Consider the following 19,150-nt stretch of genomic DNA (forward strand, 5'->3'; position numbering starts at 1 on the left):
CTCAGGAAACATCCATTACTTGCATAATTTTAAGTTCCCCTAGCCTATAACAAAACAAATCTGCAAAGTTTCAAATGTCCCTGCATCCAAATGACACAAAACAAACCTAGAAATGTTTAAGGACATAGGTTTTGGTAAATTGCTTGTGTCCATAAGCTGCATGTGGCATAAATTACTCTCACACAGATTTTCAGGTGACACTCCATGATAGTGCTAGACTTATTCTATGCTTTTGCAAGTTCATCTTTACATTATTTCATTTATCAACCTTTGCCTTTGATAACTTCTTTCTTCCTTTATTTGTACATTCACAGTGTGCGCGCACGCGCACACACACACACACACACACACAGTCACACACACATTCTATCACTTCAGTCTCCCTCCAAGGAGGCACTAGTGCCCTTTATTTCAGTCCCCCAACCCACAACTAAACAAAACAAGCCTGTAATTGTGGTACCTTTAAAGAAATAAAGAAATTGAGCCTATTTGATGAGTTGAGAGAAATGACATGTTAACTGGAAAACAGCTATAAATTATATTTATGTATATACATTTTTTTGAGTCTCGCAACAATCACGTAAAATAGAGTAGATATTAGAATCCCTGCTGTATTAGTTTTCTATTGCTGTCTAACGAATCACCACAAACCTAATGGTTTAAAAGCAATACCCACTTCTTAGCTGATAGTTCTTTAAGTCAGAGATCTTGGTGAGTGTGGCTGGGTTTTCTACTCAGATCTCACAAAGTGTTGGCTGGGCTGTACTCTGGGAAAGAATCCTCCTCCAAGCATCTTCAGGTTGCTGGCAGAACCTCTGCTGGCTATAAGGCAGGGCTGTTCTCCGCTCCTAACAAGACCACTTGGAGTCTGCCACGTCCACTCACAGAGCCTCTTGGAGTATTGTCGCTTCCTGTTTTAAGGCTGGTGGCAGGAGCCCTTGTGTTGAATCCCCTTCATGCTTCTAGTCTCCCTGACTTTGTCTTTTGCAACCAGTGGGAGAAAACTCTGCTTCTCAAGGTCTTGTGTTATTAGGTTTTGCCTACCTGGATAATCTCCCTGTTTTAAGGTCAACCAATTAATTATTTATATCTGCACAGTCCTTTTGTCATGTAATGTAATGTAATCCTGATGGGACATGAAAAAGTTGAGACTAATGGGGGCCATCTTAGTTTCTGTTTACCACACTATTTTGTAAGGAAACAAGTTCAGAGAGGGTAAATGACTTGGCTGAGGTCACTGCTAAATGTCCAATGTCCAAACCAATATTCAATCCACATTTTCTGACAAAACTTTTGTTCCTCTATCTGACAGAGGAAATTCCTGATTGACTTGTTTCTCTTGCCTGATTAATCATATCACATTAATCATACAACTCTAATTACATCATCTTCATACTCCCTAATGCTTCCAAAATTAAATAAAAAATTTTTACCTTGACACTCAAGGACATTCAAAATATGACAGCTTTTCAATGTTATCTCCCACTTTTCTCCTACATATAACTTATATTTCAGCTGTTCTCTTGGATGCCTCATACCTTACCTCAGAGATTTTGCCAGTTTATTCCCACTGCCTGGAATGCACTCTCTCCTCTTTTCTACCTGACAGATCCTATCCTTCAATGCTACTTCTTTATTGAACCTTTGCTGATTCTCCCCAACCAGATATAGTTCTTCCCTTCTTTGACTTTCCATTTAGATTTTCCTTTGTTATTACTTCTTATCAGTCACTTAGTCTTACATATTATCATTTGAATACTATAATCTCTTAGACTGTATCCCATGAAGGAATAAATACCTTTGTAATCTTTGCAGGCCCTAAGCAGTTTTTACCTTGTCCATTAGAGGTTCTTAGCAAGTACAGTTGACCAGTTGACTCTTGAATGGCACAGATTTGAACTGCATAGGTCCACTTATATGCAGATTTTTTTCAATAAATACAGTATAATAAATGTATTTTCCTTGTGATTTTCCTGTTTTATTTTCTCTAGCTTATTATAAGAATACAGTATATAATACACATAACATACAAAATACCAACTGTTTATATTATCATTAAGGCTTCCAGTCAATAGTAAGCTATTAGTAATTAAGTTTTGGTGTCAAAAGCTATACATGGATTATACCTCAACTGCACGAGAGTTTGGTACTCCTGACCCCCATATTGTTAAAGGGTCAACTGTGTTTATTGCATAGAGTAAAAAAAGAGAGAACTCAAGGCAGAGGAAATAGCTGTCAGAGTGTTTGTGCCAAAGCAATAAAGGCAGCAGCCACAACAGCAACTTCATGTAGTTCTTACTATGTGCCATTCGTGTTATGAGCACTGTGCATATATGAATTCATTTAGTCCTTACAGTAGCCAAAGGTTGGAATTATTTTCTCATTTTAAAGGCAAGGAAACTTAGGCCACAGAGAGTTTTAAGTGACTTGTCCTTCAGGAACTTATATAGCTAATGAATGGCAGACAAAGAAAAAGGAAAAGTGAGCCAAAGGTAGTTTTGGATAATGCCTTCATTAAAAGAGTTGGTAAAAAAAAAGAAAGTGAGTCCTTTAAGAGGGTAAAGAACCATGTTGTGCTGTGACTTGGAAATCAAGGGAAAAGAGGGGTGCCTGGGTAGCTTAGTCAGATAAGCATCTGACTCTTGGTTTTAGCTCAGGTGATGATCTCATGGGTCATGAGGTCAGGCACCATGTGGAGCCCTTCGTTAGGCTCTGCACTTGATGAGGAGTGTACTTGAAATTCTCTTCCTCTGTCCCTCCCCCAACTCCTGCATCGTGCCTATACCCTTTTCTTTTCCTCTACATTAAATAAATAAATCTTTAAAAAAATCGAGAAAATTTACAGGAGAGGATTTTGTCTACAGTGTCATTGCTAAGTGAGAACACCGATGAGATGAGTAAGCACCGAGACAAAGCCAAGGATTTGTTGTTTAATGCGTATATTGGTGACTTTTAAGATAACAGTTTTAATAGGATGGTATGAGAAGAATTCAAGTTGTAGAAAGTTAGGGGACAGATTAGTGGCAAGGATATAGGGACAGTGTAGACTGCCTTTATTTAGCTTAGCTTGAACTGAAAGAAAAGCGGGATCTTGCAGAGTAGTGTGGTCAAGGGAAAGGATCTAATACAGATGGAGAGACTAAAGTTGCAGTGGGAAAATAGAATAATAAAACAAACTAGTAGAATAGAGAAGTGGTATGAGGATAGGATCAAAGAAAAAATGCAAACCACAGTGGTTAAGTTGTCAGCTCCAGCAAAGAGAGAAGAGCACTTCTTATACTATGGAATGAGAGGGAAGAGAGGAAGTAGGAAGAGGAAATGGAAGTAGGAAACTTACTTCTTCTTGCCTTGAATTCACTAATCTCCTTGGAGGGTGTATTAATTTCCTCCTGTTGCTATAACATAGAACACAAACCTGATAGCTTAAAACAGCAGAATTTTATTCTCTCATGGTTCTGGAGGGGTCTGAAATCCAGACATTGGTAGAATTGGTTCCTTTTGAAGGTTCTTAGGGAGAATCTGTTCCATGCCTCTGTCCTAGCCTCTGGTGATGACCAGCAATCCTTGGTGTCTCTTGGCTTGTAGATGCCTCTCAACAATTGCTATCTCTGTCTTCACGTGGCATTCTCTCCTGTATGTCTGTGTCCAAATTGCCCTCTTCTTGTAAGGACACCAATCATTGAATTAGGGCCCACCCTAATCCAGTATGACCTCGTCTTAATTTGTTTGCATCTACAAAGACCCTTTTTCCAAATAAGGTCACATTCACAGGTCATAGAGTTTAGGACTTCAAAATATCTTCAAACTTATTTATTTGACAGACACACAGTTCAGCGCACAACAGTGTTAAGAATCTTAAGAACATTGAAATGTCTGCTATGGAGAATGGTAGTCAAAAAGAAAGTCATGAATAGCTATAACCTTCTTTGTTTGGACTGTTGTTCAAATTCATTAGCCTTTGCTTCCACTCTGATTCCTATATTCTATTCTGTCTGTACCAAAATCCTGCTGTCTGAACCAATGTATTTGCCCACAACCTACCTGCCTTCTCCTTGGGTGGATGCACTGACTCTGAATATGGTCTGTCTGTTTGAGCTCCCACCACTTGTCTGTTTCCCTCTCATCTGTGCCAGTCCTGTGGAATCTGGACTCAGCCCCAATCTGAACTTGGAGTATGTGTTTACACCACTCTCGAGAAGCAGACTCTTAGCACACTTCTTTTACTTCATTAGAACTCCTAGTGTTAACTTCTTCTAGCTATTTCGTCTGGATGCCACCTGGATTCAGGTGTGACTTGGAGTTCATACACTATGGAACTGTCAGGGCTGTTGCAGAAAGAATTCTTTTATTGAATGGGAAATTAGACTCAGTCTTCTAAATGTAAGCATGTTTATACCTCCTTGATCTTTTGGAAAGCCTCTTTTACTTGCCAGTTAGATTGTTTCCTCAAAGATGTACCATCTTTGGCAGTTATTATCATTTCCTCCCTCTTCTCTGGTAGCAGGACCTATGCTGTGTATTCTCTAACAGCTTGTCTCCCCATCTGATCTTCAAGTGGTATTAGAGAAGCTGCAAAAGCCCAGCGTGGGTTTACCTAACAGCTGAGGGATGCCTTTCCTCCCTGTAGATCACATGACTAGGTATGCCTGTCGAGTTGGCTGTCCTTTTGAAGATCAGAGAAGTGTAGGAGTTTTACCTACTACAACAGCTGCTAGGGATGATACATCTTCAGAAAAACAATATAAACTGGTAAGTAATGGTGGAAGGGGATTAGCATTACATTCTCTTATTCTTTTGTATCTTTCTTTCTAAACTGTTAATGTATCCTGCATGGCTTAGCAGTTGGGAGCCTGCCTTCAGCTCAGGGCATGATCCTGGGATCCGGAATCGAGTCCCACATCGGGAACCTGCTTCTCTCTCTGCCTATGTCTCTGCCTTTCTCTCTCAGTCTGTGTCTCTCATGAATAAATAAACATTTTTTTAAATGTCTTTAAATAGCACAGAATATCTTTAGAAGAGGTGAAGCAGTTTCTCCCCATATCTTTTATAATGTCTTTGCAGTCCTGATAATTCAGAAAAGAGTAGACAGGAACTCTGACGTTTACCTCAGGGACACTGTTCCTCTCCCAGCTCAGTGCATTTCATGAGTTTGCTCTAGAGGAGCCCCAATGGGACATAGTGAGCACTGCAGTTTTCTGCCTAACTCTGGAGGAATGCAGATCATGATCTTTACCATTCTGAAATAGCTCAGGGAAAAACAAAGTGGTCTTTAGCTCAAATGGCGGTTGGATCTCTGCGTGGTGGGGTCCTGCAATTCTACACAGGTGAAGTACCCGAGAGTTTTCACAGTTCCTCCAAGAGCAACTTTAGAAGCAGACAGAGAAGCAAGCTGTTAGAAGAAACTCAGCGCAGGACTTGCCATCTGGGAAGATGAAAAGGTCTTGAAATAGCTGCTTTAGGAATCTTACCCTAGAAGAAGTATCTACAAAGCCTCAAATGACCCCATCTCCAGGTTTTTGTGGAGAATGAACTGATTTTAGACTCAATCTCCAAAATCCTTCCCCTGGGTCAGAGTAAGTACATTGGACTTGACTCTTGCTAACTATGCCTATGGGAGAAATGTATCTATCAAGAACTTAGAGTACCCTGCTGCATTTATTTGTTTACTTACATGTCTCTTTACCAGTTTTTAGGCTTCTTAAACCTCTATTTTGGAGAGGGAAAGGCCTATCCTTTTTATTTTTTATATTGAAGTTAGTTTTTTGAATAGGTGACACACTTGTGTGTTTCCAAAGTCGAAACTGTTTTTAAAAATATGTTTCAGATGTCTCATCTTTACATTCTTCTCTGCTGTCTATTATTTCCTGTGTTTCTTTATGCAAATGAAAGCAAATATACATTCTCATTTCCCACCTCTTCTTAAAGAAAAGATAACTGTATATGCCTTGTCCAGCACCTTGTTGTTTTTAGTTAGTACATCTGGATTTTTTTTCTTTATTGGTATATAAAGAGATCCCTCATTCTTTTTTATAATTCCACTGTATTAGATATACTATAACTTATTTAATAAGATCATATTAAAAGAGGGACGCCAGGGTGGCTCGGCGGTTGGGTGTCTGTCTTTGGCCCAGGACATGATCCTCGAGTCCCAGGACCGAGTCCCGTATCAGGCTCCCTACATAGAGCCTTCTTCTCTCTCTGTCTGTGTCTCTGCCTCTGTCTCTCTGTGTCTCTCATGAATAAATAAGTAAAATCTTTAAAAAAAATCCTATTAGGGATCCCTGGGTGGCGCAGTGGTTTGGCGCCTGCCTTTAGCCCAGGGCGCGATCCTGGAGACCCGGGATCGAATCCCACGTCGGGCTCCCGGTGCATGGAGCCTGCTTCTCCCTCTGCCTGTGTCTCTGCCTTTCTCTCTCTCTCTCTCTCTCTCTCTCTCTCTCTGACTATCATAAATAAATAAATAAAATTTTTAAATCCTATTAAAAGAAATGAGTTGTGTCCATTCTTTTACTAAATGATGCCACAATGAATGAATCTGTACATACATCTTTTTGTGTTTCTAAGATATTCCTAAAAGTGGAATTGTTGGGTCTGAGAGTAAATGCATCTACAGTCTCCTTGAGTTTTTAATTCATCTGTGTATCTTCAGGTTCTAGCCTCTGTGGTACATAGGGTCTTTACTTGGCAGATAGTTTACTAAACGAGGAAATATATCTGGGTTTCTGGTCAGTTTTCCCTGTTGGAATGTTAGACCTTTCTCTATAATAAATTCTCTAAGATACATCCAGTATAAGGCATCCTTTCCACTAGAGGTAACCTTTTGTAAAAAGGACTTTTGAATATTTTTATAACTAGATCTGTAAAGAACATTTCACCTGTGTTTTTATTGCAGTTTTACAAACATAAACATCATTAAACTAAGTAAAAAGTACATCTTCAAAAAACTAATGAAAATATTGCAATATATTTGGCTCTGGTGACTAAAGTCCTATGAGTCAGAGGGTTTTTTTTCTCCCTCTTTCTTCCTTTCTCTCTCCCACCTTCAATTTTATTTTTTGCCAAATGTTTAGAAAATCACCCTAAAGACAATGATGTAAACACCACCTGTTATGACTAATCACTCTGGCCTCCCTGTTTTCAGTTGCCTGCCTGCCACTACTGACATAGTCAAAAGCAGTAAAAATACTGAATTGATAGAGGGATCCTTCAGTTTGTAGCTCATTTATTACCTGTCTGATACCCACACATTGTAAATTATGATATTAAATAAGAACTGAGTATTTGAGCTAATTACTACCAGTAACTGTCAGTTGCGATCTTAGACATTACACTTAGCCCTCATAAGCCTCCATTTACTCATTTATAGAATGAGGAATTGGAGTATTATGAGTTGTAAAATATCCTCTACTTCAAAGTTTTGTGACTTAAAGGGTTCATTTTCTAACATAGTGATTTTGTTTGATCCTTGTTGAGCTTTGTTTTGATATTTCATAGTTTACCAAGTCCTACTTCCATGTAAATTTAGGGTTCAGTTTTGCTACTTGTTCTTATACATGGTGGAAGATTTGGCATTATTTGATTGTGGAAAAAACATGGTGGTGTAACTTATCCAGATGGGTTTGAATCCTGGCTCTGTAACTGATGATTCTGGAAAAGTTAGATCTCTGTGCTTGTTTTTCCGTCTGTAACATAGCATAACAAAGAAGCTACCTCATAAGGCTGTAAGGATAAATGGAAAAAAAGCATTTAAAAGTATTCAGTTTCATGCCTTATGAAATTCAGTAAATGTGATAATATTATGGGCAGCTAAGTTGTAGGGAAGGGGCTGTGGTGGCAGGAGTTTTCTTTCTCTTGTTTCAGTTTTCTTTCTCTTATTTCATGAGTAATTGCACAAATGTTTAAAAATTTGAAACATCACACATATAGAAGAATCAACAGTTGTATACGGTTTTAGTAATAAAAGGAAAGCACATGAACTTAGTGCTCGAATTAGGAAAAAGAACATTACAAGCTTCTGTGAACCCACCCAGTTGCATTGCCCTACCTTTTTGTCCAGGGGTAACTACTGTTCCTGTGATTTAAAAAAAAAATAGTTTTGCTGTCTTTATACATTGCTATAAGCAATATACTGCTTAAATTATATATGTAATCACATACACACACTGCTTAGTTTTGAAAAATGGAATAGCAAGCATAAACTTTGGGTGTTTAAGGGACAGTATTCCCATTATTAGGTGAAGAGATGATAGTCTGAACAGTCTCTTGAGTCAGATCTAGCTTCAGCTTCCATAAGAATGCATGACTCCTTTCTGGGGAAGTTAGTGAGCAAGGTCATGAGTGAGTCCAGAGGAACAAAGCATGTCTGACAGAGCTGTGATTTGTTGGACTATGTATGTATTAGATGTCAGACAGAAATACAACCCCTCCGTCTGTCAGGAGTACCAGGTTAAAGTGCCCTGAGGTGACCGGAGTGCCCTCAGCTGATTCAGATAGCACAGCAAGAAATGGAGACCAGGGATTTCATCACCCCACTGGCAAGACAAGCCAAAGTACAGATAACAGTCTGGGCTGGGCTCACCTCTTCTTTCTATCTTCAGTTTAAAAAGAAGAGTACAGAAGTAGTCAGGATCTTGGTGTTGGCAGGCATCAAAATGACTCACTCTTGGGTCATTCTGTTTAAGTGTGTGCGGGGTACAGCTCTCACTTTCCAGGTCCTTTGTATAAGGACAACAACAAAAACAAAAAACCCCTCAAGATTAAAATACATGCATACATACATAGAATGATCTTGTTGCTTTGGGGCTTTCTCTAAAATTGCACAGAGCTGTGACTTGGTGTGGGTCTAGTTTCATCCCTTGTGCAACATGTTTGGTAGGCCTTTTTCATCTAGCAGTTCATGTCCTTGGATTCCAAGAAATTTTCTAGAAACTTTTCATTGATGATTTCCTCTCATCTGCTTCTCTTTTCTTGAGTAATAGGATCTCCTATTACTCAAAAGCCAGACTTTCTAATTTCCTAATTTCCGTATTTTTTTTCACTTCTATTTTCCATTTCTTTATGCTTTTGCTATACATTTTAAGGGCATTCCCTCAAAACCCTTCTATTAAATATTTTGTTTCTGCTAATATACTTTTAACGAATAGGAATTCTTTTTTCTCCCCTCTCTAAATATTTCATTTTTTATAGAACCCTCTTGTTTCCTGATTGTACTGTGTTTTATCCCTCTAAGTTAGTGATAGGTTTTTATTTTATGTATTTATGCATGTATTTTAGTCTCAAGGGGTTTTGGGGGGGTTTGTTGTTGTTCTTTACATTTATCCTGCCATGAATTCATAGGGAATGGGTTCCAGCAGCAGAGGTTCCTTTCCATTGGTTCTCACAAAATGTGCTTTGCTGGGTGGAGCAGGCTGGTGCTTCAGTTGAACCCAAATGCCTTTTTCTTCAGCTTCCTACTTTCTCTGATCATTTTCCTTCATGAACTTCAAGAAGCTATCTCGGCTCTTTGAGTGCTTAATATGCTCCATATATACATTAATTCTCTTGGCAAGAACCTTGCCTTTAACTTGCTTGTTTACAGCAATACCAACAGCAAGCTGGGTAACGTTGTAGACTCTTCCAGTTTTGCCATGGTAACATCTATGGGGCATTCATTTTTTAACAGTGCCCATTCCTTTGGTGGCGACAATATTACTTTTCTTGTAGATTAGCATCTATGTGGCCAAAGGAACAACTCCATGTTTTCTAAAAGTCCTAGAGAACACATAGCAGGTGCCTTTCCCCTTTCCCTATGAGTTGATGATTTTGGCAAATTACTAGAAGATGGTAGTTCTGGCTGAAAGTCTAGTGATAGGTTTCTACATTTTTTTCCCCTCCCTGCATGATTTCTGACTCTTCAAGGTTGCTCTTGTTTATTTGTTTTGGTTTCTACAATATTGAAATCCCATGAAGTCTGTTCACTCACATGCTGGTGGTTGATACTGGCTATAGGCCTTAAACTTTAAATAGGTTCTAGCTGGAACACCTACAGCTGGCCTTTTCATGGACTGCTTGGCTTCTTCACAGCATGGTGACTGAATTCCAAGGTGGAGCACCCCAAAAAGAGGCAGCCAAGCAGAAATTTTATTACCTTTTATAACCTAGTCATACAGCATCACTCTGTCACATTTTTTTATTAGTTAGGGATCCATTAAGGCTGACCCATATTCCAAGGGAGAAAAGTTAGACTCCATCTTTTCATAGAGGAATCTAAAAGAATTTATGGACTGACCTTAAAATGACTGCATCATGTCAACGTAAAATCCCAAAAGAGAACCCAGATCTTTTGACTCTTATTTTAGAACTTTTTCTTATACCCTGTTGTGGGGATAGGAAGTCGTAACTAAAATCAGGCGTTTAGATGACATTATGCATGGTAAGTTTCCATGCTGCTTCAGTTTCTCTATTATATGTCTTCATATAGTTCACTCTAATAGAGAATTTTAACTTTTTTGATTGGTTTGTAAGCCCTACCCATTTTGTTCTTAAATAGTTGTAAAGATGGAAGTTAGAGATTATTAAACTAGTGGTTTTCAAACCTATTTTTATTTTTTATTTTCATAGCAAAACACTTTTGAAAAGTAAAATTTTTCTTAGAGCATCATTATATTAAACAGAGGAAAGCTGAACTGCTCTAAGTAAACATACCCGCCATTACCAGTCCCATGAGGTAGCCCTTGAAGTTCTTTGGAGTCTTGGGAACAACAGACTTAGGTCACCTCTTTCATTTTATAATGTCAAAATTGAGGTTTAAGGAATTTCAGTGACCTATCTAAGGTTATGAAGGTTAGTGACCTAGCCAACAACAGGACCAAGCCCCTTACTCCCAAGGCTGGTGCTTTTTTTGTTGTTGTTACTACTTATTTATTATTTACTTAATTATAACTTAATTCAGGATGAAACGTAGAGTATAGCATTTTGCAACAGTATGTCACCAGCCGCAAACCTTTTAAAACAATATTTCCTTTCCAGCAATAGAGGGATAAGGAACGAACACCTAACCTCCATAGAGACTCTTGTTTACCTGTGATGTTGTCATTGCCATCTGTGCTAGATGGCGGGGAACAATCTTCAGTGTCCTAATCATGTGGCCAATTTAAAATGTCAGTCTTAATTTTGGTGACTACAGTTGTGGAAAACCACATATTACTAGTTTTCAACCAGAGTCAGCTTCTGATAGCTTCTTGAAAACAGTGAGTTGGCTGGCAAAATTTGACTGATAATCTCACACTCTCATACACAGTTGTATTATGATCTTCATGGTTTTTTTCTATATACTTTCAGCTTCTACTAGAACCCTTATTCTTCTTGCACTGGCTTCAAGTGTTTTACTTAATGTTTCTAAGCAACCAACTAAAATTGGCAGCACTATATTAAAAGCAAGGGAAAATGATTACTGCTTATCAATTTAGCACACAGTGTTCCCAAGTATTGGCTGAATGAAACCAAAATGACAGGTTTTCGCTGATAAATATATTTTGGCTTTTTTCAGTGAATTTACGGTATTCTATGTTGCAGAAAAAAACCTGTATGTGATGGAACAAAGAATTGCCTGTTCCATTTATAATATCAGTTTGAGATTTAATTAATCTCACATCACTACATTTATTGATTTTCTCTTTTGAATTAGATTTTAATAACCATCTGTGAGAACAGACTGAAAGCTTGTCTCTGGAAACAATGCCTTGATATTTAGGGACATGAGAGCAGCTGTGAGCTGTTGTTCTTCCTTTCTTAATAGCTGAGTGTCACATCCTGTAGTTTGGCTTTCATTCACTAATGTGAGCAAATGATCTGCCTTTCTTTCTGACTCAAGTTCCATTTACATAGTACTTTAGCATTCTGTATTACTTTTCAGTCCAAGTTACCTTCTGACCTAAAAATAAATCCTGTCTGGGCCTCTGGTTCTAATCTCACCCTATAATCCTCTTGGCCTTACCATTACTATTTCTCTTACGTAAGAATCTTCCCACTCTCAGGCATTGCCAAAATCTAATTCTCTTGCTAAAATTTCACTCTTCTTCCACCTCAGCATGGTATTAATAAAAATGAGTGGGTATAAAAATGTGTATATATGCTCTTGTGAGTGAATAAGTTAATTTATATTTGAATGAGTCTGTGTGTATCTAATAGTGGGTGTTTATAGCCAGGTTGGGAAAGGTGTGTGGGAAGGGATAGGAAAGGGTAAGCCTGGTGAAGAGGAAGAGAAACTGTAGAGGAGCCTCAAGACAATAGTAACAAGACTAGTGTTGGAGAGAAGAGACTATCATCTGTTTCTTTGCTGCTGAGATGCCCTTTCTTTCTTAATAAAGATTTCCAAACATAATAAATCATTTGTAGAGATATCTAATCTTACTTGCTAATGAATTAAACATCTGTCCAATATGTGCCTAAAGTAAAAATTACTAGAAATTGGATATTTCCATACTTAATAAAGGATATAAAAATCAGTTATGTAGAAGTGAATGAAAGAAACTTAATGTTTTTACTGTCAGCACCATGGTTCTTTCCTCTTACCACTGAACAATGTTTCTCAGTGTGACCCTCAGACTAGCAGCATCACCATCATCTGGTAACATGTTAGAAATACAAATTCTCGGGCCCCACCCCAGACCTACTGAATCACAAACTTTGGGGAAGGGCCTAGTAATCTGTGTTTTAACAAGCTCTCTATGTGATTCTGATATATTGTGAAATTTGAAAATCATCGCTTTTAATTATAAGAAATTGGCATCTCTGTAGTATCTTCTAATATGAAAGACATTTTAGTATAAAATATGCCCTAACACTAATGAAATTTATCTTAGTTCATTGAAGTTAGTGATAGATCTAGGAATAGATATTTATTGGGAGAGCGGATAAGGAAATACCTTATAGCTGCGTTACTACTGTCATGATTGATATAGCTATGTTTGTTTAGTTCAAAAATGTATCTTGATTACATAAGAATAGAATTAAAATTCTACATATGTACATTCCACTATTGTAGAATTTAGAATATGTAAAATATTCACCTATTCTATTGGTTTGAAAGTATTAATAATTAAGAAAATACAGTGACCAAAATAAAGTGCTTAGTAGATGGGCTCAGCAGCAGAATGGAGGAGACAGGAATAAATGAACTGGAATATAGAACAATGGAAATTACCCAATCTGAGCAATAGACAGAAAATAGACTAGAAAGCATGAATTATCTCAGGGACCTGCAGGACCATAACAGAAGTAGTTACATTCTTGTCATTGGTGTCTTGGAAGGACAGTAGAAAGAGGGTAAGCTGAAAAAGTACTCAGAAATGACTGAAAGCTTCCTATATTTGGCAAGAGACCTAAACCTACAGGTTTGAGAAACTGAGCAAACCACATTCAGGATAAGCCCAAAGAAATCTATGTCAAGATATATGATAACTTAAATCTCTGAAAACTAAAGACCTTTGAAAAGCAGCCAGGGAGAAACACCCCCTTACTTACAGAATAAGGATAATTAATAATTATAAACTGAGAACTGAAGAAGAAACGTAATAGGTACAATTTCTACACTGATAAAATGATAACACCAATAGACTATGATAAGTTATGTATATATAATATATTTAGAGCAACAGATGAATCAAAATGGAATTCTAAAAAATGTTCAAGTAATCCACAAGACAATAGGAAAAAGAAAACCAATGGAAAATAAAAAATAAAATGACAAACTTAAGCCCTAATGAATCAATATAGCCAGGTTACATTAAATGTAAGTGGTCTAAAATACATCAACTAAAAGAGATTGGCAGAGTAGATTAAAAAACATGACCTAACTATATGCCGTCTATAAGAAACTCAATTCAAATACAATAATATAGGCAGGTTGAAAGTAAAAGGGTGGGAAAAGATATATATAGTAATGGCTGTATTAATATCAGATAAGGCAGACTTAGCACAAAGAAATTATTGGAGAGAGAAAGGGACATTATATAGTGATAAAATCAAAATTACAAGGAAACAATTAGAAATATTTTTTAGAATTTAAAAATGAACCAGAAAGAACACAAAAGCAAACAAACACACATACCAGAGAATGCCTTGAGAGAACTAGAAGATGAACGAAATGTTTAAAATTTAAAAAGAAATGAAGAAAGCTAAAAATTTGAGAGAAATTAAAATTAAAATAGGCAGAGTCTAACATCTGGATAATTGGAGCAGGGAGGAACTTGGTAAGACTCTATTCCTCAACTGGTCAATGGTTTCAGAGGTGTTTATCTTATAATAACTCATTAAGCCATAGATTCCTTCTGTGAGATTTTTTTGTATTTTCTTTTTTTTTTTTAAGATTTTATTTATTTATTCATGATAGACATAGAGAGAGAGAGAGAGAGAGAGGCAGAGACACAGGCAGAGGGAGAAGCAGGCTCCATGCCGGGAGCCCAATGTGGGACTCGATCCCAGGACTCCAGGATCACGCCCTGGACCAAAGGCAGGCGTCAAACCACTGAGCCACCCAGGGATCCCCTGTATTTATTTTCTTTCCAATTAAAAGATTATGAAATGCAACAAAAAGGCAAAGGGTAAACTGGCAAATATTTAACAAAAAAATATATTAAAATGTCATACAAATTGATTTTTTTAAAGAGGCAAAAACTACAATAGTTACAGAGAATGTAAATAAATGGTTTGCTTATATTCAGAAAGGTAATAACACTAAAAACATTGAGTCTTACTAAAGTACTTCCTGGAAGACAACTTTTGGGAAAGGAAAAAGGGAAAGAAACTTTACATTACCTCTGGATAATGTTTAATATAAGATATGGCCTAATATCTGTTGTGGATGAAGTTGGGGTTAGGGGGGACTGGTGGCAATAGAGCCTTCAGTAAGTACCCTTCCCTGTGGTAGATTTTCTGTTATATGATCTCAAGGGGAATGCAATCCCAAATAATTCATTTGCTTTCTGTTCATGTTGAGTTAGCCTGACATTTTATGATTTAGAAAAATTTTACTATTAATTACATTGAATGGGGGATCCCTGGGTGGCTCAGCGGTTTAGTGCCTGCCTTCCACCCAAGGTGTGGTCCTGGAGTCCTGGGATCCAGTCCCACATCAGGCTCCCTGCATGGAGCCTGTTTCTCCCTCTGCCTGTGTCTCTGCCTCTCTCTCTCTGTGTCTCTCATGAATGAATCAATAAAAAAATTTTTAAAAATTACATTGAATGCTTTTTTTATACTTCCCAGTGAGAGACCTACCATCAATTTGCCTTGATGTTAGACAAAAACAGCGCATTTCTGTAGACCCATTATCATCTGAAATAAAGGCCCCAGTTCTTCCAGAACCTGTCCTTCCTCGCCAGCCCAAAACTATGAAAGACTTTCAGTAAGTTTCAGCTCACTGTTATGTGTAGACATACAGTCATCTGCATGCCAGTACTTTACATCATTTAATATTTTTGTGTGAGAAATTGATTGAACCTGCGGCTCTTTATAAGGCCTTGGTCAAGAGTGAAGATACAAAAGATTGGATATCTCAAGTTGAAAGTGAAAATAAATATATAAATAACCGGTAAGGGGTAGCTAATGCTGCAGCAAAAGAAACAACACTAAATAAGAATATGAGTTAAAACAGACAAAAGGAGGTAAAGGTGGTGATAAAATAATGTTTCCTTTTTTAAAAAAATACAATTTCATCTACTATGTGACACATAAACTGTAAAAGCTATGTGACTACCAAAAATAATCCAAATGGGTACTAGAAGGACTAAGTGATAATAAGAAAGTAGAGACAGAGAATGTAAACAGAATCTCTCAAGAAGTTTGGCTATGAAAAGTATTAATTGTAAGGAGCATGTCAAGAATGACCTTTTTAAAGAGCAAGTGAATGGAAAGCTGAATTAATATCATGATCTATTTAAGAATTATAAGTTCATAAACTATATTTACATTAACTGGAACATACTGTATTCAGCTTCAGTGTTTCAGATTACATATTTGGTGACATTTATTTTTAAAGAAGTAATGCTATTTTATCTGAATAATATTTCTATCTGTTATAGTTAATGTATGTTTTCATTTTAGGGAAGATGTAGAAAAAGCTAAGTCAACAGGAGATTGGAAAGCAGTACATGATTTTTATCTAACAACATTTGATTCTTTCCCAGAACTAAATGCTGCATTTAAGGTAATAACACATAAAACACATTTTTCAGTTTTAGTTTTAAATTTTCCAAAGAAGATATGATAACTTAGTTCTTTTTCTACCTAATAATGACTTAAGCAGCTATTTAACAAACATATGTATATATTAATTTCTGAAATTATACCCATCACAAATAAATATTACTTAAGTGTTATCTCAAAGATTGTGTTTGTACTAATGATGAAGTTTGACTCCATTCTTTTAGTTTTAAAAAACAAACTGATTAAAATAATTCTTATATATTCATTTTTATTTCTAGCCTTTTGCCTAAAAGTTCTTTTTCATCATCCTTGTAAAAAATATTAGAAATTGTGAAGTAATGGTTATGTTTCAAAATTACTAAGAACAGTCCTTAAATGTTATATACACTTAATTTATTAATTGCATTTGCAGAAAGATGCCACCGCCTCATTTAATACCATTGAAGATTCTGGGATTAATGCTAAATTTGTGAATGCTGTGTATGATGCCTTACTTAATACTGTAAGTACTATTTATGAACAAATGCAAATATTATAGTTCTTTGTCTCTTTTGTATTTCAAAAGCAGCCACACAAATACTGTAATAATCACCTTGTAGCCTAATTATATAATTTTATAGTAAATTTAGTTGGAATTCTCAAAAGTTAGACTTTTTTGTTATTAAATGAGAATTAAGGAGAAAATACTTTTATGTCTAGTCCTTCTTTGGGAAAGCTCGCTGAAATAAAATCATGCTTCATTTAGTCAGCAAAAGGAAATAAATTATTTGATTGTATTGACATTGCACTGAATCTATAGTGGTTCTCAAATTTTAGTATGTATCAGAATACAGGAAGGGCTTCTTAAAATACAGAGTTTCAGATTCATTGGGTCTGGCATATAGCCCAAGCATTTATGTTTCTAACAAGTTCCCAGAGACCACATTTTGAGAACTACAGTGCTGTCGATGAATTTATGAGGAGTTGACATTTTTTAATCCATGAGCATGGTATATCTCTCCAATCATACTTAGATCTTCTTTAGTTTTTCTTGGTAATGCTTTGTAATTTTTGGATAAATACCTTATACATATCTTGTTACATTTAGTTCTAATACTTAATTTTTTATGCTATTGTAGTTTCATTTTCTAATTACTAGGATATAGAAATACTTTCATATATTTATTTTTATTTACCATGCCAAATTCACTCATTAATTCTAATAGCTCATCAGTCATTTTATTTGGATTTTCTGTATTGACAGCCTTATCATTTGTGAAAAATAAGACTTTCACCTCTTCAGTCCTTCTGTCTTGCATATATGGATGGATAGATATAAGTATTTGCCTCATTGCACTGGCTAGAATCTCTTGTATCATTTTGCATGAAAGAAGTAATAGTATCTTTGTCTTATTTCTAATCTTTGTACTTATTATTAAATACGTGAAAAGCTACATAATAACAATTGTCATGAGAGAAATGTAAATAACATTACACATCCATTCAAAATGAGTAAAAGGTTTTTTAAGTACCATGAATTGTGGGACAGCTGGAACTTTCATACCGTGATGTAGTAGTATAAACTAGTACAACCACTTTGGAGAATTGACGTTATTTACTAACACTAAGCATGTATATATACTGTGACCCAAAATGTTCCATTCCTAGGACATTTGTCTGACTTCTTTTGGCTCGAAATGATATCAGTGTTTTATAGACACTAAAAAATTAAAGCTACAACACAAGGGGAAAACTCTCTAAAATGGAAATAAGATTTTTCTTTTAATATTTGAATTATTAAACTATATAGGAATGTTATTTTATGCCTTTTCCAAGTCCAGTTATGATAAAAATTGTATTTTTTATTGAACATAATTTTATTGCACTTAATAATGAATTGTGGATTTAGCTGCTAATTGTAACTTGTTAATGGTAGTAATAAATTTATTTAAATATATGCAGTTGTGTTCTATTGTTAAACATGCTACTCTTTGATTTGTGTTCATGATTTTATCCTGCCAAGCCAGGGAAAGTGAAATTTTTTTCAGTTATATAAAACTGATTGGCCATCAGAGGGCCACCATATACATTTTGCAGGGTTTTTTTGTGCACAGCACATCTCAGGGAGCATTCTCATTGTACTCTTATGACATTGGTGCTCTAGTGCTTAGATGTGAAAATCATACTGCCATAAATGGTAGTCCTCAGTCATCAAGCCTTATTTTAGTTATTAAAACAGCTCTGTAAATACAAATAACATATAAAAGTCACCTAAGTACCTAATCCTGATTTTTTATTATTTTCTTTTGTCCGTAGCCTCAAGACATTCAGAAGACAGTATTAAAGGGAATCATTAACAGCTTATTACGAGAATGGAAAGGGTAATTTTACCTAATATTTAGTTAATATAAATAATTTCTATGTCCCATACAATATATATATATATGTATTATAAATAAGTATATACTTATTGGTATATATAAATATATACCAATTTATATATATATAAATATATATTTATAATATATATTTTTTTTACTCTCAGATTTTAGTTGATTTAAAAACAGATCAGAAAGAAACTATAAACCATTTATGACCAAAAAAACCCTGTAAAACACTTATGACAAAACTTTTTAACTTGAGATTTGTGACTTCTCAGAAGGCTCCATAAAGGGTGGGCTTCACAGAATCTGTGAATCCTTTAAAATTGTATATAAAATTTGTTATGTACAGATATATGTGTGGTATAAAAATGGGGTGGATAGTTACATCAGTAACCTAGAATTAAATTATATGGACATTAAATTTAGCCTTGGATTTCTTAGTAGCTAGAGCAAAATTTTTCTTCTTTCTAATATAAGGAAATATAAGTTTGGCTACTGAAATTTTTTTTTCTGGAACTAAATCTTGAATCATTATATAAGGAATGATGAGCAATGTAATTAATATTATTTAAGTAGCGTATAACTTAAATAATAGCTTCTACCAA

General features: G+C 35.8%; 1 protein-coding gene across 6 annotated transcripts in view; it reads left to right on the forward strand.

The window, feature by feature from the left end:
* HECTD2 (HECT domain E3 ubiquitin protein ligase 2) overlaps positions 1 to 19,150 on the forward strand; it is a 70,238-nt gene that overhangs the window by 21,206 nt on the left and 29,882 nt on the right. For all 6 annotated transcript variants that reach the window (XR_007406898.1, XR_007406897.1, XR_003143998.3 and 3 more), the window contains exons 3-6: positions 15,244 to 15,382; positions 16,081 to 16,183; positions 16,595 to 16,684; positions 18,478 to 18,542. Coding sequence is in view for 2 of the 6 variants with exons in the window: in XM_025466496.3 (XP_025322281.1) it covers positions 15,244 to 15,382; positions 16,081 to 16,183; positions 16,595 to 16,684; positions 18,478 to 18,542 (397 nt within the window). In the remaining 4 variants the exon portion in view is untranslated. The remainder of the gene's footprint in view (positions 1 to 15,243; positions 15,383 to 16,080; positions 16,184 to 16,594; positions 16,685 to 18,477; positions 18,543 to 19,150) is intronic.

This window comes from Canis lupus, chromosome 28 (assembly GCF_003254725.2).
Source record: "Canis lupus dingo isolate Sandy chromosome 28, ASM325472v2, whole genome shotgun sequence".
NCBI lineage: Eukaryota > Metazoa > Chordata > Mammalia > Carnivora > Canidae > Canis > Canis lupus.